This window comes from Haliotis asinina, chromosome 2 (genome assembly GCF_037392515.1).
Source record: "Haliotis asinina isolate JCU_RB_2024 chromosome 2, JCU_Hal_asi_v2, whole genome shotgun sequence".
Classification (NCBI taxonomy): domain Eukaryota; kingdom Metazoa; phylum Mollusca; class Gastropoda; order Lepetellida; family Haliotidae; genus Haliotis; species Haliotis asinina.
This window is the reverse complement of record NC_090281.1, coordinates 75,784,414-75,810,294: the sequence shown is the minus strand read 5'-3', so window position 1 is coordinate 75,810,294 and position 25,881 is coordinate 75,784,414. Positions and strand designations below refer to the sequence as shown.

Here is a 25,881-nt window from a genome sequence, read left to right as displayed (position 1 = left end):
GTTAGAATTAGTCTACAGTCACTCATGCTTGCCAGGGTCGTTGAATTGGTCGACACGTGTCATCGTTTCTCCACTGCGTAGATCAATGTTCATGATGTTGATCACTGGTTTGGCCAAAATTGATTATTTTCAGACCGCCGCTATATAGCTGGAATATTGCTGAGTGTGGCGTTAAATAACAACCAAATAAAACCAAACCATGCACGCCATACGGGTGAATGCACGAAGTTCCTTGCCATTCACTGTTATGTCCAACTGTACATCACGGCTAACTCATCTTCAAACAACGGGCGTTGTCGACAACCCTCAGGAAATTGGAACGGAATGGTGGTACGCCGACCAAAATACTTCAGCAGAGCTAGATGATAAAGTGCCTCATCTCCATTATGTGGCTTACTCCGCTATAATCTGATACATAGAACATTGTTTAATTCTTCTCTGCAAAGAACTCACCTAATACAAAACATGACATCGTTAACGCATCATGGCGCTAAACATCGTCAGCTGTGTGTGATAGCTGTATATCAAAGGGAGGGAAGCGAATGTGGGAGGAATCAGTTAGCCTTTCTCAGCACAACACGAAGACCCGTACACGCGTGCCCGGAACAGCAAGAGTGACGGGGCAAAGGTGCCGATCAAATTTCTCCGATTTCGATAAGGCAACTGAACGTTGGCTAGCTGGCGATATATATTTTTCTTCGGACGAAGAAGCCAGAGTGCATTCACGTGCGTGTGCTTTTATCGGAGCAAGTCTCGCAGCTTCTTGGTGTGCGAGACTGAGACGCACCTGGCAACAGAGGTCTCAAATCCAGGGTTTGAGAAGGGAGTAACCAAAGATACGGATCCCTTTCGTTCACTGGTGCTGGTGTTGTTTTTCGTTCATATTTCCCGTCACCCGCAGCTAAAGGTAATATCCACAAGGAACCGACATTGACTTTGGATTAAACAATCCAGACAAGATGGTTTCCGTGGCAGGCAAGATTTTCATCTTGATCCTTTTTGTTATAGGATTTCTTGTATGGTATAAAAAATACAAGACAAGTCCATGGTATCTCAACAGGTTGTGGAAAACAATGGACGACAATTTAAGGAACACTAAGATTCTGTTATTCGCAAGCCTTCACCAGATGAGGGAGAACCTCAACAGGGACCTACTCATCCTCGAGGTGGGATCAGGAGGGGGGACAAACTTCCGGTACTACCCTGACGGAAGCAGAGTCGTTTGTCTCGACATCAACGCTGAATACTTTAAATTTGTTGACGATAATCTTAGATCTCAAAATACTCAAGTGCATGTGAACGATTATATATGTTGCAATGTCGAAAACCTAAGCCAGTTTGCGGATAATACCTTCGACGCCGTAGTTTCCACGTACGTCCTCAGCTCCGTACGCAAGTCATCAAGCGCTGTTGAGGAGATTAGGAGAGTTCTCACCAAGGTAAGCTCCACATGAGTCAAAACTACACTTAGAACCCATGGACTATTTGTTTTGTTTGTTGATGTGAACTATACTTGAACTATGCTTGAACCTTACACCTAACTAAGCTGAATACGTATCGTATGTAAAGGCTGAACTAACCTGGTTATTTACCAGGGCTCCATTTCAGAAAGCTATGACGAGTCGCATGACGAGTCGCATGACTGTCGTAAGTCAATGTTACAAAATAGGAAGACAACCGTAGCACAACGATAGCTTTATGAAACGGGCCTCTGTTCAGAAATATGTCGGGGACGTTCATTTAATGGCCAACTTCATAGTCTAATGATAGAGTGTGTCTAGCTTTGTGCTTGGATCCCTTGCATCGTAATAACGAACAACATTAAAGATGATACTTTTTGTTAGCTTGCCTGACGCTCGACATTGAGGGATACACAAAGCATTGGCAGATTTAGAGGCAGTAGGTTGGGTCCCATGCTGAACTGCTGATCGTAATGGACGTGCACTGCAAAGCGGTATTGGAAAGAGTTAGTGCTAGATCTTCAGCACATGCGCTTAGTAAACCTGAAATTGCGCAGAACGATGCAGGTTGGTCACTGGATTATCTGGTCCAGACTCGATTATTTACAATATTGCTGAGTGCGGCGTAAAACTAAACTCACTCACTCACTGTTTCACCCATTTACACACACCATTACATGTATTACTCCATCATTATGAAAAGTAAGTTAGTATATATTTTCGATGTGAATTCTGGCATGTAGAAGATCAAAATGTCAGATGGGCAGTGATGACACGCTTACCCTTTTCCCCCACACCTGGTATTATTCCTGATTTAATGATGATGTTGATGAGGGTACTGTAACCTATTCACGAACATCTGGTGTCATTAATTGAAGATGCAGCGAAATATATCACATTTCTCGTACACCTGGTTTCATCACCAATCCATTCATGTAATTTTCACGTCAAATTGAATCCACATTGTCGGATACCTGAGACTGGTTAATCTCAGACTTTGACGTTTTATGTTTCGAGGACGTATTGTTTCGTCACTAACTGCCAGTTATGTTACGTCGGTACCAGGATGAACTGTAAACAATTTCAGCACATTCGGCGAAAAGTTTAACTTTTGGATAAACCCAAAGGTAGTGTTGGAAATATTTTGCGGAAAACGAACATTTGGTTAGTCTGCAATCTTTAATGCAAATGCACTATATCTAGGTAAGCACTGCACGGTAAGGCGGTATGCATGGTTTATGATCTATCCATAATAGAAGCTAAAAGAGACACAAATAAAGACATTGGCTGTTAAATGTTTTCAAATGGTAAATACAACCAGGTCATAGTTTACCCTTCTACCCACTGATGCCTCTAAATCACTACCAGCTCCGAACAGCTTACGTAGCTCTCCGAGATAGGCGAGGCTTTGACATTTACAAACAGATAAGTGAAAGAACATTGTCTGCCGCACTTGTATAGATGACGCAGTGAGGAGCTCGTCTGCCTGGCCCTGGCTTTATGTATCACCTTCACCATCAGTAGAAGGAACAGATTTGTATCGATATAGCTACAACTTATCATTCTGGACTCCGGGTTTCTAATTAGAGTGAGATAGTATTGTCTTACGACTGTATATAGATGTGTGTGCTGATGATCTTCATGTACCCGAGCGTGGTACACCATTGGTTTTATCTTTCAGGGTGTATGCAAGAGCTATTTTCATTCATCACTGAAATTTCTGGCAAATGTACGGATAATACTGGTGATGCAAACAGAACGACATAGTATTTTTTTATTTGGGAAAATTTGGGAAATGTTAATTAAACTTTAAGTATATTTTACTAGGAATCCCGTGATATATGTTAATTCTTGGTGACACAGATGATTCAGCCATCTACGGTGCCGTCAGTCGCTGTGCAGAGTCCACTGAGCAGGCAGGAGATTTACGTTCTTGGGATTTGAATCCCGGTTCGCCCCGATAACTTGTTTTAGTTTTGTCAGCAACATGCTCATTGTCGTGGTTACCGCACTCGCTCACAAAAAGAGGTAAAGGTCAGAGACGTACTGCGGGCTTTCCTCCTACATCCAACAGAGACTCCGTAAAATAGCTTGAATACTGAAAACGTAACACATGTACTCTTTATTTAAATTTTCACTTATAATGTAGTTTGTTGCAAATGGTCCGTTCTTATGACATAATAATCACAGTCTGGTGTTACATCAATAGAGTTTGTTCAATTCAGCATTTTAGACATTATATAAGGGCACTTCCGCGGGTAACCATTTATATCAGACCGTTCTCACAAACAAATATATCCAAGAAAACCCATGGACGTGTAGAACAAATGGCGATTATGAAAATGGAGAAGGTCACTGCGTTCATTTTCAGCACATTTATTTATTTTTTATTTGAATATATGCTTTTCTCAGAGACCAGATGAAAGGCCACCATTGAGCGTAGAATGATATTATTACCTTGCTTCCGATCCACAAAGTTTAACTATCGCAGTGTACATATCTTCTTCGTGTCATAGTGCCAAGATAACTCACCGAGATCGTTATTCAGACACAGAAAAAATGTCGTAATGTTTGTGTGTCTTAACAGCTAGATGTACTCAATCGTCATTTTTATGTCCGGTGGAAAAAAAAACGAGACTCATTGAGGAGATTAGGAAAGACCGTTGACATAATTGATGTATGATAACACAACTTGTTGTCCTCTCCAGCTCTGTCAGACGTGTACATTGATGAAATCTGTTGTAGTGCTAGGACCTCATCCACACAAAGCATGCATGTCAGCATTCTTGTGTGTACTCCAGAGCTGGAAGACCTTCGACTTGAGACAGGCAAATGCATGGCACTGTTCTCGAGTGTGGTAAGGTTACAGACATGTTGTTGCACTTGGCTGTTGCGGTGTCATTACTTACTCGCAGCATTCTGTACTTAACGTGTGTAATTATTGTCGGTATTTCTCTGGTACGTTAGATGTTATTTATCAGTCACTGTTGGAGCCGGTTCAAGATAAGTGGCCTCAGAACTAAGGGAATCAACAACGCCCTGTCATTGCTGCCACGTTAGAAACTTGCATTTACATGTACCAACTTTTGGGTACCGTTTTAAGCCTATAAGTAAAGGACTTGGCGGCATGATATCGTTTAATATGGATTTAAATGACCTCTGTCATTTATTTAATAAAATACTTCTACTGTACTGGTAACAACCAGGTAGGGTTTTACAGAAGGCCATAATATACGATTGATATACGATTGCTTGCTCCATACGCGCTGTATTACATGAGTTTCAGCATGTTACCATTCTAACATTAAGACCTACTTTCTTGAACAAGGTCCCAGCCTAAGTCTGAGGTTTGACTTAATTTACAGTTTTTACTCAAATTTGCGAAAACGCATGAAATGCATTTCCCAAAACTAACTGAAGTTGATAGTTAACTAAATTGTAAGAGTCAAGTTAAGTTTAGTGAACAGGTTACTTGAGCTTTTTGGATTTTGTTTTTTATATTTTTGATTTTGGAATATTTAAATATTTTATTTTAATATTTTAAAATTGTCAAACTCAGTTTGAAATTTGACTAAAAACGTAAGTCTGTTTCGAGAAATCAGGGCTAGATCTGTTTGATACATTTACAAGTGAAGACGAGTTTTTCATCCACATATTTACATCACACCGTCGACAAGAAAATGTCAGAAAGACATCAAAGATGTTTAGCGCATTATGCATTGATCCAGGTGTACTTCATGTGCATTTGTCTCTTTTTTTAATGTAGAACATATAAATCAGCGTCTGCAATAGTCGGGTCTCACAAATAAATGAACAAATATTTTATGAACGAGCTCTAATGATTAGTTTTATGTGGATGTACTTTGCAGTCTATAGGAAGAGGTATCCCATTGTGCATTCAGGACCAAACTATCGGGAGTGAGTGTTATGGTTAAGAATTTTGCCGCGACAAAAGGTTTAGAAATCCACTGTGAACCAGCAAAACAGAACAAAGACAAGTCTAAAAGATTCAAATATTGTATTATTAAGCAGAGAGAGCAACTTATACAGTCACAAGTCAGTTTCACAATACCAATTTCAAATACAAATAGACAAAATCTAAGGCAATGGGTCACAAAATATATAGCAAACTCACCAAAGTCTTAATGCGAGAGAGAAACAGTTATGTAGAATGTAACACAGGAGCAGTCTGGCAGCTGTTTGTAGATCAAGCGTTGTAGGCGATTGATGATGCTACTCCAGTGAATGTGTCCGTGTCCCAATACGGCAACTAGCATTTATATATACATTAAGTCATTTCCTGAAAGTTCGAGCACATACGACCATTGCCACTAACATGGAACAATCGTAGTGGTCTCGTGTGTATGTTTCTCAAAGGGTGGTAACTCTAAAGTACTGCCTTAGATGAGTGCCACTTAAATAATTCTCTGTAGGAAATGTGGTATTTTGGTATTCTCAATTGTATTCTACAATTGCGCAGATCGATGCTCATGTTGTTGGTCACTGGGTGGCATTTATGCCATTTTTAGTAGAAATATAACGTGTTATATTTGGTCGAATTATAAAAAAGTTGTATTTTGCACGACGTGGTAGAAGTCTATGTCCATGTTCATCTACCCAGAACGATCTCTGCATGGGCAATATGCTGTCAATCAGTCACATACAATCATCCCATCTCTGCGAAAAAGTATGCAGACACTCCTTATATTGAAATCTTAACTTGCTAAGATTCCCGAACACAAAAGTAGATGTACTTTATCTTGAAACTGACGACCGTGTCTGAAATGGAAACCGTGACATTTCGAGAGGAACTCTATATAGGTTGTGTGACGGGATTGTTGATATTGGCGAACAATATGCTCTGCTTATTGACTTTTCTTTGTGTTCTCATGGATGATGAACAGTCTAGTCTTTGGTGCGCGTATTATGTTGATTGTAACAGAAACACAATAATGTGGTTATGTGGTAACCCTGTCACCTCAAGAACTATAACTGCTTTCATGTTGGTTGGTCGTCTCTTTATGAGTCTCAACCTCAGCCTGTATGATCAGAGGTATCCCCAGCCGTGACATTTCTATGTACGTGCCTTGATATGAAACTTACAACATCATTCTTCAAGACAACGTTGCCAACAAGCACGTCGCTCGTGCATGACACTGATATCGCAAAAGGTCATCCGCATTCACCAACCTACGTTATGCAGCTCTCTGACTTCGTAACATGGATTCCCACACGTGTACAACAGACTGATACCATCCCGTGCATACCAGCAACGTCACGGTGATGTGCCGTCAGCTATTTTCTTTGGCCAACAGTTTGTTCAGCGAGTTTGGATGTTCTCTTTAGTCATAGAAGTTATGCAACCACATTGACCCTGGTGAAGAAACACCGAGTTAAAATATCATAACATCTCTTTGGTAGTGGAAACATAAGCTAACAACCTTTTTGCTATAATGACAGTGCCTGCTACAACATGTTTAGATTCAATTTTCTCTCCCAATTACCTGTAATCCCCGCACCACACATGCTGAATCTAATGGATCTCGACTACATACACAAACGCCTGCTGCAGCCGTGGGCAGATCAACCATGTCTTCTTGAAAACTGATGATGAACATAAGTTTTACATCAATGTCAATACACTGTCAAGTTTGGGAGCATTTTGTGTCATCACAGGATTTCAATATGTGATTTATTTTTATTTGCTGAAGGATTTCTTTTCTGTTTTATATAAATAAATGCGATAAGGAAACTTGATGGAATTGACTAACCACACGTTGTAGGTGAGTGTAAGACAGTATGCTCTCCATATGTCAAGTTGGAATCTCAATGCATTCATCTCAAAAACCATCACAGACATCCCAGTCACCTTCAGACCCACTACTACATATATATACAGGGATACACGCGACTCAAGGTTATGTAGAGGGTAACGTCCGAGTAATTCTCCAATCATTAACGATATTGGAGTCGAGGCCCCGAAAGGGCCGAGGCACATAATTTTGTAAGGAATGGAGAGTTACGAACTTATTACCCTACTTAAATTACATTCAAAGTATTGGGAATATGTCTGAAAAAATTCAGAATTACTAAATGAAGTATGAATTTGAAACTGGTACACGTTGCTCCATTCCTGAAAATTAATGGCGCGAAAAGACAATGGAATGACGTCACAAATGTAATTTAATATGTGTTGTGGCACTCACGTTGTATCTTCTTCAATCATAGCCTGCCTACAAATACAGAGAGGCAGAGAGAATACATCTCAGTATTAAGGCTATGAGCCCAAGATACATTCATTACAACATGTATATGGCATGATATATGTGAAATTATGTAATAATATGTAAATACGCATACCTACCATTTCACTGTACAAGGGGTACAGCACAGTGGTTATACATTTAGTGGTTATAATTTCATACATCACAATCCTTGTTACTCAACACTCTCCAAGTCACTTCCTGTGCACAGATTCCTTATTTAATGGAAATGAGCATTGGCATCAAACATCTTACTTGACTGAGACTAAAGGTACAAAAGTCAAGATGTGTACATAATTACCATTTGACGATTTTGCTGAGGTTTGTGTGTGTGGCATTAATGTACATGTCAATTATTCCATGATGAAAACATTAATGTAGCGATTCTTATATATAATGTTTATGTTGTTTGACGCCGCTTTGTGCATGTGTACTCGGTGAATCTGTAGAGCAGCCAAACCGTGGAAGACAGCTGCCTGGCACAGAATGTGTTTTCCCCGTTTCCTCTTTTTCACAGTATTCTACCATCATCATACTCCTCCACCTTACTAAACCTCTTCACAGTTTCACACCACACCCACACTCCACTTCTTCCGGAATGTCTGTGTGACCCTGCACCTGGCGGATCACCCTTCTCACATCACACGTTCACTCAGTGCAAATAGACTTCAGATATTAAACACGTCGGTCCTCATCGTTTCCGAAATAGTGTAAGTAGTCTTACCAAATACATTCCAGCTCCAACATTGTCTCCGCTTTCGCTAGACCACGTTGAACATTCATTCACAAAACGTCTTAGGACCAATTCTAACTCGGGTTAAAACTGGTCTTCAGCAACCCATGCCCAGACGAACTGGAATTGGTGGTCAAGCTTGCCGACTTGGTTGACACATGCTATCACACACTAATTGCATAGACCGATGCCTATGTTGCAGACCAGTGGATTGTCTTTATTATTATATTATATTATTATATTATTGTATTATATGGAACATTGATGAGTGCGGCGTTAAACAGAAATGAAACACAGACATTAACGCAACACGTTCCAACAATGTCTAGTCTTCATGTCTTCATCATATTCGACCTTTGGACATCATGGTCACACTGACATTTCACACATCAAGCTTGTGAACTTTATAACATCACCGACCCGTGACCCGTGAAGGTTCGGGGTACAATAGGTCTTTAGCAACCCATAAGAGGCGACTATACAAGTCGTGAGAGGCGACTAACGGGATCGGGTGGTCACGCTCGCTGACTTGGTTGACACATGTCATCGGTTCCCATCGCAGATCGATGCTCATGTTGTTGATTACTGGATTGTCTGGTCCAGACTCGATTACTTACGGACCGCCGCCGAATAGCTGGAATATTGCTAAACTAAAACTAAACTCACTCACTCATTTAAACAAACATCACGCATCCCCTCTACTGAAACTTCACCACCATTTGTCGAAGATTCACACAAAATTCTCCAAACGTATCCTACCTTCACAAACAATGCTCAAACACACACAATCAGATAATCCCACCATTGCACTACATTCAACAAGTGAAAGACCGGGTTAGAAGTGGTTTTCGGCAACTCATACCATAGCAGAGGTTCACTCACCGCGCTATAAATTTTCACAACTACATTGAATTTCCCTTTTCCGAAAAACCCAACACACCACACTCCCGCCACATCAAACTTTCACAAACGACACTCCTGTTACATCAAGCATTCACACATATATCACACAGTACACATAATCTTCACAGATTGCAATCCAGCCACAAAGAGTCCTCACACAGCAGACAACCTTTACAAACCACATTCCGTTTTAGCAAAGCTCTACACACCACACACCCACCTTGTCAAACATTCACAAACGAGACTCCTGCTACATCAAATATTCATATGTCTTTAATACAACTTGCAAATTACACCCATAAAGCCCACTATGTCAAATCTTCACAAACTACAATCCCGTTTTAGCAAAACTCCATGCTCCCCCATGTCATACTTTCACAAACGGCATTCTCCCATTCAGGACACGAAGCCTTCACACAAAACCTTCTCATGTTCCCCTCCGACTGCATGGAAGTCTCCCAAATAACCTCCTGAATAAGCTAAACCTCACACAACACTCGTATTATATTATTACTTCACGGGCTTCGCTCCCACTACAGCAAAACCTTACACAACACTTTTATCATATCATTACTTCACTATAGCAAAACCTTACACAACACTTTTATCATATCATTACTTCACTATAGCAAAACCTTACACAACACTTTTATCATATCATTACTTCACTATAGCAAAACCTTACACAACACTCGCATTATATCATTACTTCACTATAGCAAAACCTTACACAACACTCTTATCATATTACTTCACTATAGCAAAACCTTACACAACACTCTTATCATATCATTACTTCACTATAGCAAAACCTTACACAACACTCTTATCATATCATTACTTCACTATAGCAAAACCTTACACAACACTCTTATCATATTATTACTTCATGGGATATTCTCCGACTATAGCAAAACCTTACACAACACTTTTATCATATCATTACTTCACGGGATAGGCTCCGACTACAGCAAACGCTTACACAACACTCTTATCATATCATAACATCACGGGCTTCGCTCCCACTACAGCAAAACCTTACACAACGCTCCTATTATATCATAACTTTACTAAGTACACTTCTACTTTTGCAAAACCTTACATAAAAACTCTCATATTATATAACTTCACACAATACACTCCCACTATAGCAGACCACTCTCATGCTACATCAAACGGTCACAACATAAATCTCGCTGCGCCAATACGTCACTCACCACACTCCCACTCGTTCCCAATAAAAGGTACCATCTCTTTGAACTTCACACACTCGCCCCATCATCTGTGGAGTATCTACAACGATGCAATATCCATACAATATTATTACCATCTGTTGATTCTATTCCTGGCCATCCAGACTGACCCTGGAGTGAGATCAAAGAATCACATGCTATCTTCCCAAGTGCCTCTTCATATACGTTAGCTAGTATTGCATAGGAAATACATAGATAGGGGCGCCGCATTGTCAGAGATATTAGATTTTAGATTCAACATAACATAACCGCTTTTGGCTTAGTCTGTCAGAACAAATATTTCGGAGATACACAGCGACGGCTTGGGTTATCATAACAGATAGACAGAGCCGAAACGTTCCACTTGTGAAAACAAGACAACTGACGGGATGAAAATAAACTATTTAGAAGCTATTAGTTGTTGCACGTCTCCATCCATGTGCTGTCACTCTGACTATAGAGGCGAAGTATAAAAAGGGTTTCCTGTGAATCGTGAACAGAATCTAATGTAGGTGTAGCTTCCAGTCAATATTCGGCATGTCCCTAACACATTCCTGCCTACGGGTAGGTACGCGTACCATTGCTTGTCTTGCTTGTGCTGGAATGCGTATCGAGAACACCTTGTGTCAGCAGTGGTTTTCAGCGATACGCCCATATACTTGAATGTGTTTTGGCGGAGACTGGTTATTGTCTCCCATTGACTTTATACATTTACATCAAGTTTATTAACATGCTTACATGCGATGAACGATTTTTGTCGTTCATTCATGCCCTCCTCTCCGCCCCCACATTGACTCTTATCTGTTTCTACACCTCTCCACTCTCCAATTATCAAATTCATAGATAACATATATTCAATACAAAACGTTATTACACGTATCCGATTCCAGTCTTCCTTATATAAACTTAAATAACGTCACTTTGGGCTGCAGTATCGCCATGAACCCGGGCGCTGTGTTACGCAAATCGGTTTGACGAATGTAACATGCTAAGAAAACATCGCAAAAAAGCAGACTGTCAAGAAGCGATATGAATACATTCATATAGGGTAGCAGAGTAGGGTAGCCTATAGGTTAGACCGTTCTTCACGCTGAAGACTCGGGTCCATTCCCCACATGGGCACATTGTGTGAAGCCCATATCTGGTGTCTTCCGCCGTGATATTGCTGGAATCTTGATAACGCGGTGTAAAAACTAACATCCCTTACTCATGCAAAATGCCATATTTCATAGTTTTCCATTTTCAAGCTGTTAAATTGTGAATAAGGTATTCATTCGTTGCAAACAGTCGGGATTTATTTATTTCCTGGCTGTTTCATCCGAATCACGTATAGACAAGGCGAGGTGAAAGGGAGTATAACGTTATGTTTCATAATGTTCATACTTGCTTTACAATTCTGTCTTCATCAATATTTGAGTTACTAACAGGTAACATGTGTCTATTAGCCACGGTAATGAATAATTGACTGGCTCCTGTTTGGGTGTATCAAACATAATTGCAAATACCAGGTATTGGCATCTGAAGCAACGTACCGGTCTATCCAGACGAGTAATTTCAGGTATATAATTAGGGACAAGATGTAGATGTACGCCAGCTTTGCCCAGAGTAATTGATACTCTCTATATCCTCATGGAAGTGTTTCGTGAAAAACGAGAAACACATGACTCAGTCATTCTGCAATGTTTGTGTTCCCATCTTAACCCCTGTGAACTCGAATTTCACACATCTGTTGTCATGTTAACCCTTGTGAATGTATGAAGTAGTTGCTCTCAGCTGCAATGTCCCGATGGTGAGGGTGACTCTATATTTGACAGTTGTGGTACTTCTTTAAACTGTTTCCTCTGATTAAAGAGTCTGTGTTCATTGCAGATTGAATCTTTGTGAACGTCATTCATACCAATCTCAAACGCCAGGGTTTGAATTTGAGGTTTCAGATTGCGAACTTCAGTTGGCTGAAATCAGGATATAAAATCACCGTATTCGGGTTTTACATATGTTTTGCTATAAGACCTTCCTTTTACCTTGTAATTAAAGAATCTTGACTTGGGTTTGATCTTAGCCGGCTTGCTCTTTTAGTGAAAAACAGTACAAACATGAGTGGAACAGTTTAGAGGCAGTGATGATAATATTGATATAACATCTATGAATATACTCATGACGTTCGGAGTGACAGTCTGACATCGGAGATAACACTGTCAGGAGGCAGGGATGAAACACTGACGGTCAAAACACCAGTGAGGAAACAGATAGTTCGGCACCAGAGAGACTTTACAAACAGTGGGAGTTGAAACACTGACAGCAGAGCTGAGTTACCGACACCAGACGCCAGACGGTTGCAGCTTGTGTTACATCAAGCCATAAAAAAGAGAAACCGGCATCATGGGAAATTCAGAACCCACAGTCAGAGCTAAATACGATGCTCTCCAGTTTATAACTCAGGACAAAATGCCGATTTATGTTGTGTCGAAAGCCTGACGAAAAGACACCCAAAACAGGGATTTCTTCCATGTCTCCGAATAGAACAAACAATATTATTCATTTGCTCGTGTTTGAGAAATATGGGAACTACTAAATAATCCCGAAGATTTGGCGAGGATGATGAAGGTCACTCTATATCTGACAGCTATGATACCCTTTAAGCTGTTTCCTCCGATTAAAGAGTGATAAACCTACAATGTGTTCATTGCAGATTGTGTTAATTATAAGTTTTATTCACATCGACGTCTGTGTTTGGGTCTGAGGTTTCAGATAGGAAAATCGACTTGGTTGACACCTACCATAATCATATTTAATACTCAGAAAACACTGAAAATGTTATTATATAAGTTTTGCAATAAGCCCTTTTCTAGTCGAACCGTGGAATCTTGGGCACTGGACTACATTTGATATGGACCCGCCATGACACGGTTAAGTTACAGGGCTAATAATAATCATATGGTATCTTTGAATAAAATCATGACTTTCGAAATGCCCTTCCCAATTCCTTGTACTGACGACCTTCCATGCTGCATCCCGTTAAGATGAAAACTAGAATTTGTCTACACCAACCCATGCTTGTCGCCTAACGGGGATCAGGTGCTCTGTCTCGGTGACTTGGCTGACACATGTCATCGTATCTCAATTGCGTAGATCGATTTCCTGACTTTGAGCACTCGGTCATTTGGTCCAGACTCGATTACGCACAAACCACGGATGATATCATGAACAACACTACCACGTCAGCATTCGTTGCAGTAAAGTCTCTCTAATGCAACTAAGACAGTACTAGACAGCTGATTATATTTAGATGAATAAAGTCGAGATATAAGACACAGTGTATTATATTCGGCAGATCTGACGGAAGCATATCTTGATAGGTCCACTCGTCTCATACGACTGGTGAGGAGGGACATATCCACACAGTGCACCTTCTCCTACACAGTGCTAGTCCACTTACATTTACTGAGTACATTGCCATTAACAACATAGTGATGTCCATGTATACACAACAAAACGTTCACTTGTCTTAGAAGAGCAGACCAATGCCTGTGTGAAACTTTCGCGAACACCTGGTATCATAACTGTTTTCCAGAAACCCATTGATTCATACCACTATGTTGCTTTTTACCCTCGAAGACATATAGTTCTCCGGATAAAAGAGTGTGGTTATTTTCTATCGTCTACGTTTCTGGTATTTGCAGGATTGTTATGGGCATGCCCTTGTGTCAGTTTGATAGGAATCGGGTACTGGACTTCATGACAATGGACTTTGGCTTAATCGGTCCCTCTTTTTCCTGATCTAGTAAATGTCAAACCCGCTGTTGCAATTAACGGCCCAAACCATGGAATGCTGAGGTACGCATTTGCAGATAGCGCTAGAAGGTCAAAGGTCAAACAAGATGCACTTGACATGGCCTCACGATCTGTACAACTGACCTTTCAACGCGGAGAACCTGTGGTCGATAGGCTGAACGTATTTATGTAGATAATGGCTGTATATTTACGTACGTAAATCCAGCACGGTGGCCATGGTCAGCTTATTCTAAACCCTGACCTTCATCAGTTGATTCCAGATGCCCAACAATCTAACATCTCATGACAGGTCATTCTTAAAAAGGCCTTTCCTATGAGTAGCGGAGAATGGACATAAGATCTCTGTATTCTGTGCTTGACTGATAAGGTACACATCTCAAATGGCAACACTGGGTTAGAGGCATGATGGTTCTGGAATTGTCAAAGAAATTTCGCTGCGTAGGTACTCGTATTTTTTTGGATAAGGGATATTTGCTCAGTGGCAGGAAATAGCTTTCATGTATTTTTACGAAGACAAACGTGAAACCTATTTATATAAAATGCATTTTCACAAAATTCCGTTTACAGCTAACAAATTGAATCCGCCGCTGTAGTGTTTCAAGCGATGCATTTCAAAAACGTAAATCCTTAACTGAATGTAATCTAGTTATTCTAGAATCTATTATTATGAGACATATCTTGAAGATGACAGTGATGAATGCAGTTGTGCTTCTGAAAGTAAACTGATAGTATATAAGTGTAAATATTGCATAATTGGGAACGTCAGGGTGCAAACTGTTTATTTCTAAATTCATAACAACTTTTTTATCTGTCTAATATTTAGGTAAATGTAGATGGACAATCTGCTGTTCACATTCTTTACTTAGGAAAAACAGGTAGCTGAGGTAACATCCCAGAGAAAAGATGTTTTGAAAGATAAGCACAATAGACAATGTTAAGAACGAACTTCCTATATCAGTGAAGAAAAGCAAGCAAGTGTAACTTCAACAGACTATTCCTGAAGAGGATGCTCATCTCTCATCTAAGTTAGATTTTAAATATTCTAGAGTCAAGCTGATACAAAAAAATCGAAGACAGACGTTCGTGCGCATTATCCTAATTAATCGCCGTTTGACAAAACGTTACCGGTCGTTCCAAGGACCTCAGGCTTCTTCAAGTGCTGAATAGGGAATGCAACACGTGAAGCTGATTACAACTAAAGTTATGGCCTACATTGACACATCGACATCATTACAAAACGTTTGACTGCCTCTTAATGAGTAACATACAAACTTTTAGGCAAAAGAATGATTCTGGGCAAAATGGTTTTCCAAACGGACTCGTGAAGACAGACGTTCTCTGCGCTCGCCAAATCTTTAAGATACTTCAGTTGTTCTCATATTTCACAACGGGAAACAAATGCAAAAGAGTGGCCCTTCTATTCATAGACACGGAAGAAATACTTGCTTCGTTGGGTGTGTTTTCTTTGGTTTTTCAGAACAACATAAATAGGTATTTTGTCGTGAATTATACAGCAAAGAACGTCGTATGTAACTCTGATGGTGGGCCCTGTATTTCCCATGTTGCCGGTTACTGTTTTTTATTGCTTGATGTAACACAAGCTGCAACCGTCTGGCGTCTAGTGTCGGTAACTCAGCTCTGCTGTCAGTGTTTCAACCGCCACTGTTTGTTTCCTCTCGTGTGTGTAACTATCTGTTTCTTGGCTACATGTCGGACCGGCATTGTTTTCATACTGCTGTTGTAGTGTCCTCTGCAGTCGGTGTGGTTAGACTAGGACGGACACTGTACCCTGTCGCCGTATTTCTATAATCTAGTGATCGGCTGCCAGTGTCATTAAACGACTCATGATGTCATTATCTCATTGACTTTACAGTAGTTCTTGTTAGGCTATAAGAAGTCAGACAAACATAAATACATGACACGATTTATGGATAACAAATTCTTTTTATTCCTTATAAGACGTTTCAGAGCTAATACTTGCTTCGTCATCGGCACCCTGACTCGTATTTTTATGCTCTAGTGATCTCCTGCCAGAGTGTCGATAACGACGCCTGTTGTCATGGTATCAGTAACTTTACGGTAGCCCGCTGTCTTTTTAACAATCATCCACCTGTATCAGTCCTCATTACCCTCACTCAAGTGGTACGGTGTCACTGACTCCGGATCCACTTTGATGCCTAGTGTTCAGTAGCTTCTCTCCTGCAATGCATATATCCTCAGTAGCAATACAATAGCTATCTATGTATGCCACTGTAAGTAGTTCGTTTTGAACATGACAGCAAAATAATTTTTACATTTTCCTCATAACGCGTATATATTTTTCTAGGTTGGTGTATTCTGATTTAAAACATTTTTTGATTCATCTAATGTTGTGTTCATACAAATCTATCCGTATGTAAATAACCCGATGACAGCTTCAAGTTTCAACTATATTTAACTTACGTGATCGGAGCTGGCTGTGCCGAGACTCGGATCATTACCGTTTCTAGAGACCATGAGAACTTACATCCATCATTTCCAGTCGTGTACACGTACAGCTTCTTCTTGTGTGCATCACTCTTGTCTTTTCTTCTTGTACCATCACTGTGTTAGTTTTGTGGAATAATCCGTAAGAGCTGAATGCAAAGGCTAGTGAATATAGGTGATTATATGTATATCCCGGACCGCCATTTTGGACGTCTAGGCAGGAACTGTTCACACACCGCCGTGACAGGGCTCTGGTTTAAATTAAATTTAGGGAAAAGGTGGCAGTATAAGTACATATCAAAGCATCGACAACCAGAATGAGGTGAATTCTGCATGAATAAGAGAAGTTTTACGCCTTTCTATCCGGGGGAACCTAGAATTGGATTTTTTACATTGTACTTGAGGGAAATAACAATCAGGCTACCCACAGAATTTTCTAACACAAGAAGGTAGGTGTACACTGACGATGGAGTCTTGTGGTATCGATTCCTTAATGGTGTCGATACTTTAATATTTCATCTTTCATTAAAACCACATCTCATGGAATTCAGCGAATAGAATCTGAATGTTGACGTTTTGGTCGGGCTTCTCGATAAGCATTCAAGGACGATGTCACAAAGAGACTTATTCCCGTTGATAGTTATGAAACCACATTTTTACGGTCGAAGACAGCTTTTGGTGAATGGAATCCACATTTTTTTCAGTTTAACAAAAATATGTTATTAGTATGTATAGCCTTATGTAGATATCCACAGATTGTATACAGCCACGGTAGAGCACATTGACAACAGCTTGTACAGCATCAAATGTAAAATAATCTTACATCAAAATAGCCACATTTCTTCTGAATATATACACATGACTTAGTTGGATCACAGAACAACATATTTGAAATTGATCACGTTGTTATGGAAGTGCACGCACGTTCCACTGACTCTAACAAACTGCAAAACTGTAATATTTATATAGAAACATATGGAAAATGATCGCGCAAGAACAAATATTGAATGCATAGCCATGTTATCAAAACACCTATTCTTCCCTGAATATCATTGAACACAGAATTATGAAAACATAGCACAGTATGTGTACTTCATGGCGAAGTAAAAAACATTATCCAGAGAAGCGCTTGTGATGTAACGTCTATTTAAACGCCACACAACCAGTTAAACTCATCTCCAAGGCATATATACTTCTTATACATCACCTAATCTCTTTTCAAGGTGCATATTTGATCAAGGAGTTAGTTTACAGTCTGCAATATACTTGTGAGTTGTACACTCAGCCAAAGGAAGTTAAAGGGCGGTGTTAACAGAGCCGGTATTACTCTATCGTCATGCCAATATTGTAACTTGATTGAAACCTCATCAAAAAGTTGTCTGTTTGACATTTCATCTCCACGTGTTGCGCGTTTGTATGCACGTGCCACAACAGTCAGAGGAAACATGTGTGCACAGGCGCCCTAGGTCTTCTACAATGCCTGTCGTTTGCTGTCTAAATATCAGCATTTCACTTCTGCTAGCAGCTGGAACTAACGTGTCCATTGTTATACAGGGGAAGTCCTGCTGTTATGATTCCTCTGTCGACACATTATTAGAATTACTTATGTTTCATCCTCCATATGCCAACTGCAATCCTAAGTAAAGAATATTGGATGTATTGTGGACAAGTTAGGTAAATATTTCATCATAATTTCAATCGAAAACACTCTAAGTCTGACTGAAATGTGCCGAGTGCAGTTCTGAGGACAGAATATGTTTTTACTGTTGCGGGTGTATTGTGAACTCGTCTGTTAAATGCTTCATCATGCTTTCCATAGATAATTTGGCATTGTAAAAGACTCTGTTTTTGACTGAAATGTGCCACCTGCAGTTCAAGGAAAAAATATGCTTTTAATGTTGCGGGTGTATTGCAAACATGTTTTGTTAAATGTTTCATCTTGCTTTCCAATATTAATTTGACATACCACAAGACGCTACATTTGCCTGAAATGTACCACCTGCACTTGTAATGAAAGCGTATCGTGGATAGGTAGGTGCATATCACGATGACTTTAGGTTTAGGAATATCATTAAACTCTTTACCTGTATGACTCATCTCACTCAAAGTAAATGTATTTACACAAATGTATGTGTAAATATCTATACCACACAGCCACTGGAAAGGACGATAGGGTGCTGTCTGGAATATGTATTATTTATGTACGATAGATGAGCACTGAGCACAGATATTCTTTCTTGTCAAAACTCCTTTATCAGCACCAGGTACACATGAGGAGCCTTTGAGCGGCAAAAAGTCTTATGAAGACAAAGTCTCTCTCTCTCTCTCTCTCTCTCTCTCTCTCTCTCTCTCCCTCTCTCTCTCTCTCTCTCTCCCTGTGTGTGTAAGTATCTATGTCTTTGAGAGAGAGAGATTAGAAGATCATGTGACAATAAAGGGTGTGTTTGTTGCCGTTACGAACAGTATTTCAGTTGTATCCGTGTTTATACTGAAGGACAATGAAGTCATGCAGGTGTTCCTGTTAGTGAAACCACCGCATGGCACAGACAAACCTGGAAATGTAATTATTTCAGGGATTCGAACATATTATCTTGTATGTAGCTCAGCAAACCTATGTCCAAATTGATATATCATGATTACTCCGAACGGGTCGTCAGGGTAAATATAATCCTACGTTGACAAAGTTCTCACAGAGGTGCGACGTGCATAAAGCTCAGGTCACAATCGGGTGAAGTTAAACAACGATGGGCGCGGACAGTGCTCGGATGGGTGACCGGAAGCTTAACGCCTGAGAGTTTCCAGGACTTCAGTCCTGCCCTACAACGAAGCACATGACGCATGTGGTCTCACCTTAGGCGGGTTTGTTCACAATTGCCTCTGTTCACCCAGCAGAAAATGGTTACCCGGTGGAATAGGTCATGTGACTATATTATACCCTTCTAGTGCCTAACAGGCAGCTTGGGTTATCCATGGTAATAATATGCCAGCTTTGACTGTTAGCGCTATGAGCATTCGCCTCGGGAGTGGAGTTTGGCGCGATATAAGTGCACATATTATTATTACGTACTGTATATAACTTACGTGCATTGCATGCATAAAGGTGGACTCTTATATTGTAGGCATATTATCCTCACGATGTAGGCACGACCTATGATGTATATGTTTGCATAATAATTTAGTTTCCACCTTATCTGTGTATATATAGATGCCATTTATATATTGTAGGCGTAACCTATTACTGTTTAGAAGTGCGTATAATGATCTTTGGGGGCTAACAGCTGAATGTGTTGGTGGTTGTGTTTAGCTTACTGTTCCAGGAAAGCCCGCTAGGATGCAGATAATGAACGATAGCCACAAACAGATGCCTGATTCTGAGAGACACAAATATTTAAACCAGGGTAGATGCAGAATTCGAACTCACAAGATTCTGCACTCCAACACAACATAACGCAAAGGTGACCAAAACTCTTCTGAAATCAGTGCTCCAAACAAGTACATCCTGTTATAACTTTATGGGAAGCTCTGTGAAGTACACGTACTGAATAATCTACAGCAGAAGCTGCCATCTTCCATTTAATATACATTTGGTTGGTTATACTTGCCAAGATATTTTAGGCACTGCCAACCGTCCTTGACCTTGACCCACTTTCACAGGTGGTTATCAGTCCACGAATATCATTTATTTGAGAAGTTCTAGACCAAGCTGGCCACCATTATGCAATACTGTTGGCGTTGGCATAGGCCGGTCTAACACCAAGGGTATGTATTTCTAGTGTGTACAGTACTGTGGTATTTCCACTCGACCTCCAACAAATCTAGGCAATGTGCTGAAACGACAGATCTATCAGGCAACCCCAGTCGCTATGTAGGCTCTACAACACACCATGTCGTTATATCGGGGGTCCCTACAAAGGCTTGAGCAATGCGTATCTTTGTGTCTTCTCTGTAGTTTCTCTGCGGAAGGATAACGCTCTTATTTACAGGATCAGCTGGGGAACGCAGTGTGTTACGGAGTATTATAGACAACGTAAATATTACCTGCTATGAGAAAGAGTTTAAAATCTATATTGAAACGAAATACATTTGTAAACTGTTGGATCTGTTCAGGGTGACATGCCACCCTTTTTGTCGAATACGTCTAACGAACTCCTGTAAATAGGGGTAATGGAAACTAAGCGTTTTAGGTTGATGTCTTAACTTTTAACTGTAACCCCATGCTGGGATAGTTTTGGTCATTTTGTATGTTAAAGTGAACACCACACCAAGGGAATACGTGGGTTTCTGAACTCTACCAGGTCATCAAAGACCCCTGCTTCTCCAGAGTCTATCTTCTGTAACCCCTGCTTGTTGCAAGGGGCAACCAGCGGGATCGTGTGGTCAGACCAGTGCCATCGTGTCCCAGTGGGAACACCCATGTTCATGCTGCTGATCGCTGGATTATCTAGTCCAGTCCCGATTATTTACAGACCAATGCCATGTAGCTGGAATATTGCTGAGTGCGCCGTATTCCCTCACTTGCGTGGACACTTACACAGTGGCTAGACCCCCAACACATATCAGATATATGTAATAACCTGTGTTATATGGATGTTTTAGTACTCAACCAAATTCCAAAGGAGCAATCATACGTATTTCACTCACTCACTCACTCACTCACTCACTCTTATCCAGAATAGATTGCAGTAGAGTTTTGCTACTGTGGTGAGGCAAAAAACAAATTACACTCACTATTTGCCCACAATTACTCACAATTTATTGTCTGTGGTAATGGATATCTTCTTTAAACGTGCTTATCTCTTTCCAGGAAGGTGCATTTTTCTTCCTCGAGAACGTGTTTGGAAAGGTGGGCGACAAGGCGAGGGTGGTTCAGCGCGTTCTGGCTCCCTTCTACCCCTTCCTCTTCGACGGCATAAAACTCATTGTCAACACCGATGAGGTCATCAACAGCGCAGGCTTCTCCAAGGTGGACTTCAAGCGGGTCGAGTTCGAACCCCCAATACCGCTCCTGTTTCCCCTCAGATCGTCAATTTGTGGAACGGCCACGAAATGAAGTCATTGATATATGAGACGTTACGTTCCATCATTTTACGTCACTCGTGACCTACGTTCATGTCAGCTCAAGGAGAAAGACCTGGTGGTAATTTCCCGTGCCAAGGTCAAGGTCGAGGTCAAGGTTGAGGACTGAGTTTGATGAATTTGAATCCAGATACCTGTTAGATGGACAACAGTATTTGGTGTTCATAGTGAATGTGTCTTCCTCCCCGTGTTTCCCCATTTGAAGGATCCCTGTGCGAGTAAACGAAGAGTTCACTCGACTGAGACAGGATTACACAATAAAACCGCTCCAGTACTCCATTCATGCTACCATTTTTCCTAATGGAGTTTCTATAGCATTAATGTTGCAGTGTAGTAGAGCTTTTGGTGTTGTGTCGTGCTAATAAGAAGGAGTCTTAGCTAGTTTACTCTAGTATGGCTGCTTATCGTTCTTCTCAACACCAGAATATATTTCTACTGACAAGTCGTGTATATATGTTCTTTCATCTAGATATGTGACTGAAACTTGCGTCCATAAATCTGACGCCCTCGAAGTTGGAAGATCACAAATGAAGACTAATAAAAGGTGATATGGATGAATATTAACTAGGCGCCAACAGATCACTGCTGTATTGAGTTTGATTTTTGTAGCTTTTTTCTTTTGTTCAGGAGACCGCTGTATTAACTGGAATAAATCCCATGTTCATCGGCATGCATTTCTCGTCTCTATACCTAAATATGTTTCAATGTGTATTGTATTTGCCTGCCTTTTCGTGTGTTTGTTACTAGCGGCAGCGTGGGGGAAGGGTGTTTCGAGGGATCACCTGGTGTTATCACTATTCTGATGGTGATACACAGAGCTGATGTAAACTGAATCAATACATACAGTGATTTTGGCAGCGATTCCTTAAGATTCTGAAACTGTATGTCGTTTTCAGTTAGTTTTTATTATTTCAAACATAAGAAATAGTATCAGCAATGAATACACGCAATACCATTGCAATAACTCTTCATAGAAAGTTATATATTTTGGTCCAAGTCCAAAGGACATCTTCCCCACTGACGTTTGGCATAAAACCCGAAGAACTTTTTACGTTTAGCATATAACTGTGCTCAGTCTGTTATGCCTCAGATATGCGCGGTTCTTTTGACCGCGTTAAATACACACCGCCCCAATGCATTTTATATTTAGATTCTTCCACTTTTATGAGAATTACAATTTTATGAGAATGTTAGATATCAGAGATACAGTCTTGAGGGCAAAAATAATATAGGATGAAGATAAAAAGTGAACTTCGAGATATACTACATTTTGATTTTACACTATGCGAACTTGCGAAAAATCTTTTTCGCCAAAAGTATAATATTATGTGTTTGTGTGATCTGTGCGGGATGCTTCTGAAGTATCAGGGGAGTATCATGCCCGTTAACTCTGAAAGAGAGTCCTGCTTCTGGCCAGATGCCCGGCAAGGGTAGCCATGGATTGATAGATGATACTGTATCCCAACTTCGAGAAACACCAAACAAGCTCGACTGAAAGAAAACATCTGTCGGATATCGTCGTAGATTATCAGAGAATCAGTCATTGTTACTATGTGTTAATTAATTGTTCATACTGTTAAAGTTTTCCATCTTGTGCTTCCAGCAACTACGGGGTTGCAGTTTGTTCTTTGCTTTCTTTAAAAAAATACCCAAAACGTTTACTGGTAGTATTTTCCTTGAAATGGTAAGTGACCTCTAAAACATTTTTTTATGTTTTTTGTGGTAGGTAGATGGAGGGCATTTCGAATTTTTATGCATCAGTGACAAATCATGCAATTGTATTTTGAACAATCAAAACAATTGAACAATTGACAAAACTTTGCATGTTTATGACGGGTGCCACCGGTCGTTCAGGTTACGCTCACCATTTCGCGAAGACCACTTCTCATACTGATTCCTGAACACTTGCTCTGTCATCGTGTCGCATAGTGCCAATCACTGGATTGTTTTGACGAGACTTGATGTGTTTACAAACAACATCGTACAGCTGTACTAATGCTGACACAAACATATTCTCATAGTCACAGTTGCACAATCGTTTTGCAGAGATTTCTTGTTAATGTGGAAAGGTTTCTGTCGCTTCTATTCCATGATATATTAAGCATGTGAGGTTCTTACATATGCCGCAGTCTGTTCTAAGGTTCTCAAGCATACATCTACTTCAACAGTTCATCTAACGTCTCTTCACGCTCTCTTCTTGTATGGATTACTTAGGTGCTTATAAGTTCAACAGGTGAAGATCTGTGAAGCTCATTAATGCCGTTTCATGGTTAAGCTGAGTTGAAGGTCCAGAGATCGCAGATCCCAGAGATGATTCTGGATCATTTAATTACCTCAGCTATTCTCACTTATTACGTTTGGCAATGATTTATAGCATTCGGGGATCAAGACATTCTAAACAACACCAGGGACTTTGAAAAACTGAAATTCAGCCGACTCAACAACTAATCTCGATGTATCATCAGCAGATATTTTTTGTCGTTCTTAATAATTGTATGCACTCGTGAAGACTTGGGTTAGAATTGTCATTTGATCCAAGATCATAGGAAATATTTGGGGTATTTTCCCAGACACGAATTATTTCAGGTCCATATCGCTAATGATTTTAGTCTGGACACTAAAGACTAAAGAGTAGATTAAATGAAGATGAAGATTAAACCTGCACTAGACACGATATCCGGACGACTCCCAGTAGTGTCATTTAACCGTCATCTGTTTATCATTACCGGTGTTCCTTCCGTCCCAAGACACTGATCACCCGTTCGTAGCGAATTTGTTTGCGTTTACTTTCATTCCAAGACATGAAACCTTAGGTACTATAGCTGATATGAAGACAATCAAACACAAACCCATAGGCCAAGTACAGGCGGGAAACACCCTGCAAATCTCCTAACGTGTCTGTGAACATGGCAGTGAGATTAGTAAATTAGATCCCGATGTAAGATGACGTCACAGGTTTTATATCCTGAGATATTGCTGAGGATAATTAATTTTGCAACGGGCATCAGATCTCACCTCGTTGAACATAGGTTGAAAGGACATCAGCAATGAGCCAAGGCAAGTCATGAAGCCTGCACCCTTGTGTTAGCATTGGTGAAAGGCACGTTACCATTCTTTGACATTCTTTGACATTCTTTGATTTTTAGCCCCATACCCATGTCTGTGTATTTCTGCTAAGTGGAGAATGTTTACAACATTCAAGGTGCCCGTTATACCTGTCGATGTTAAACTCAACTCAATATTCTTTCTTAAGATGCATCTTACAACACTGAGAAGTGGACAGGAATGTTTGTGTCACTTTTTTATGTCAGGTGTGAATCAAAGAGTGTTTTGTCTCTTTTTATACCCCTCGCCGGATGCTACCAGTGAGTTCCTCCTCAGGCATACTGTGTTGTAGCCATACCCCCAACACAAAACACATGCCAATGTTTGATGCCTCTGTGTTTCTAAACATAGGATCATTAACGGTATTCACTTCGCACATATACACTGCACATGTGGGAACCTTTAAGGAGAGATTGCGATCCTGTTGTGTGTTTACGATTAGGCATCCCGATCTTCTGTCACATCCATCTCCTGAAACGGACCCTTGTTAAGGAGTAAACTTGACACTATATACCTTTATTAGATTCTCTATCAACGCTTCTATCAATTGTGTTGTGATTCTGGGACTCGTGAAACCATGCCTTTGGTCCTGCTTCAAGACGGTAGAAATAAAACACCCGTTCATCTCAGGAACTTCTTCACATTTCGTGATCTCAAATACTATTCAATGCAGATTTCAAGCTACGTTTCTCATTCTGATAATGCATACGGCAGTTCTAGGAGGTATAGATACAAGGGACACACAACATATCACAAGCCTGTTTTAATGAGTGAGTGAGTTTGGTTTCACGTCACACTCATCAATATTCCTACAATATGACGGTGGTCTGTAATTGGGAACCGATGATATG

General features: G+C 40.3%; 1 protein-coding gene across 1 annotated transcript; it reads left to right on the top strand.

Moving 5' to 3' along the window:
• Positions 1-577: 577 nt before the first annotated feature.
• LOC137272880 (thiol S-methyltransferase TMT1A-like) lies at positions 578-22,595 on the top strand. The gene is made up of 2 exons (XM_067805295.1): positions 578-1,439; positions 21,654-22,595. The coding sequence occupies exons 1-2, from the start codon at positions 960-962 to the stop codon at positions 21,897-21,899; spliced, it is 726 nt and encodes a 241-aa protein (XP_067661396.1). The 5' UTR covers positions 578-959; the 3' UTR covers positions 21,900-22,595.
• Positions 22,596-25,881: the final 3,286 nt, after the last annotated feature.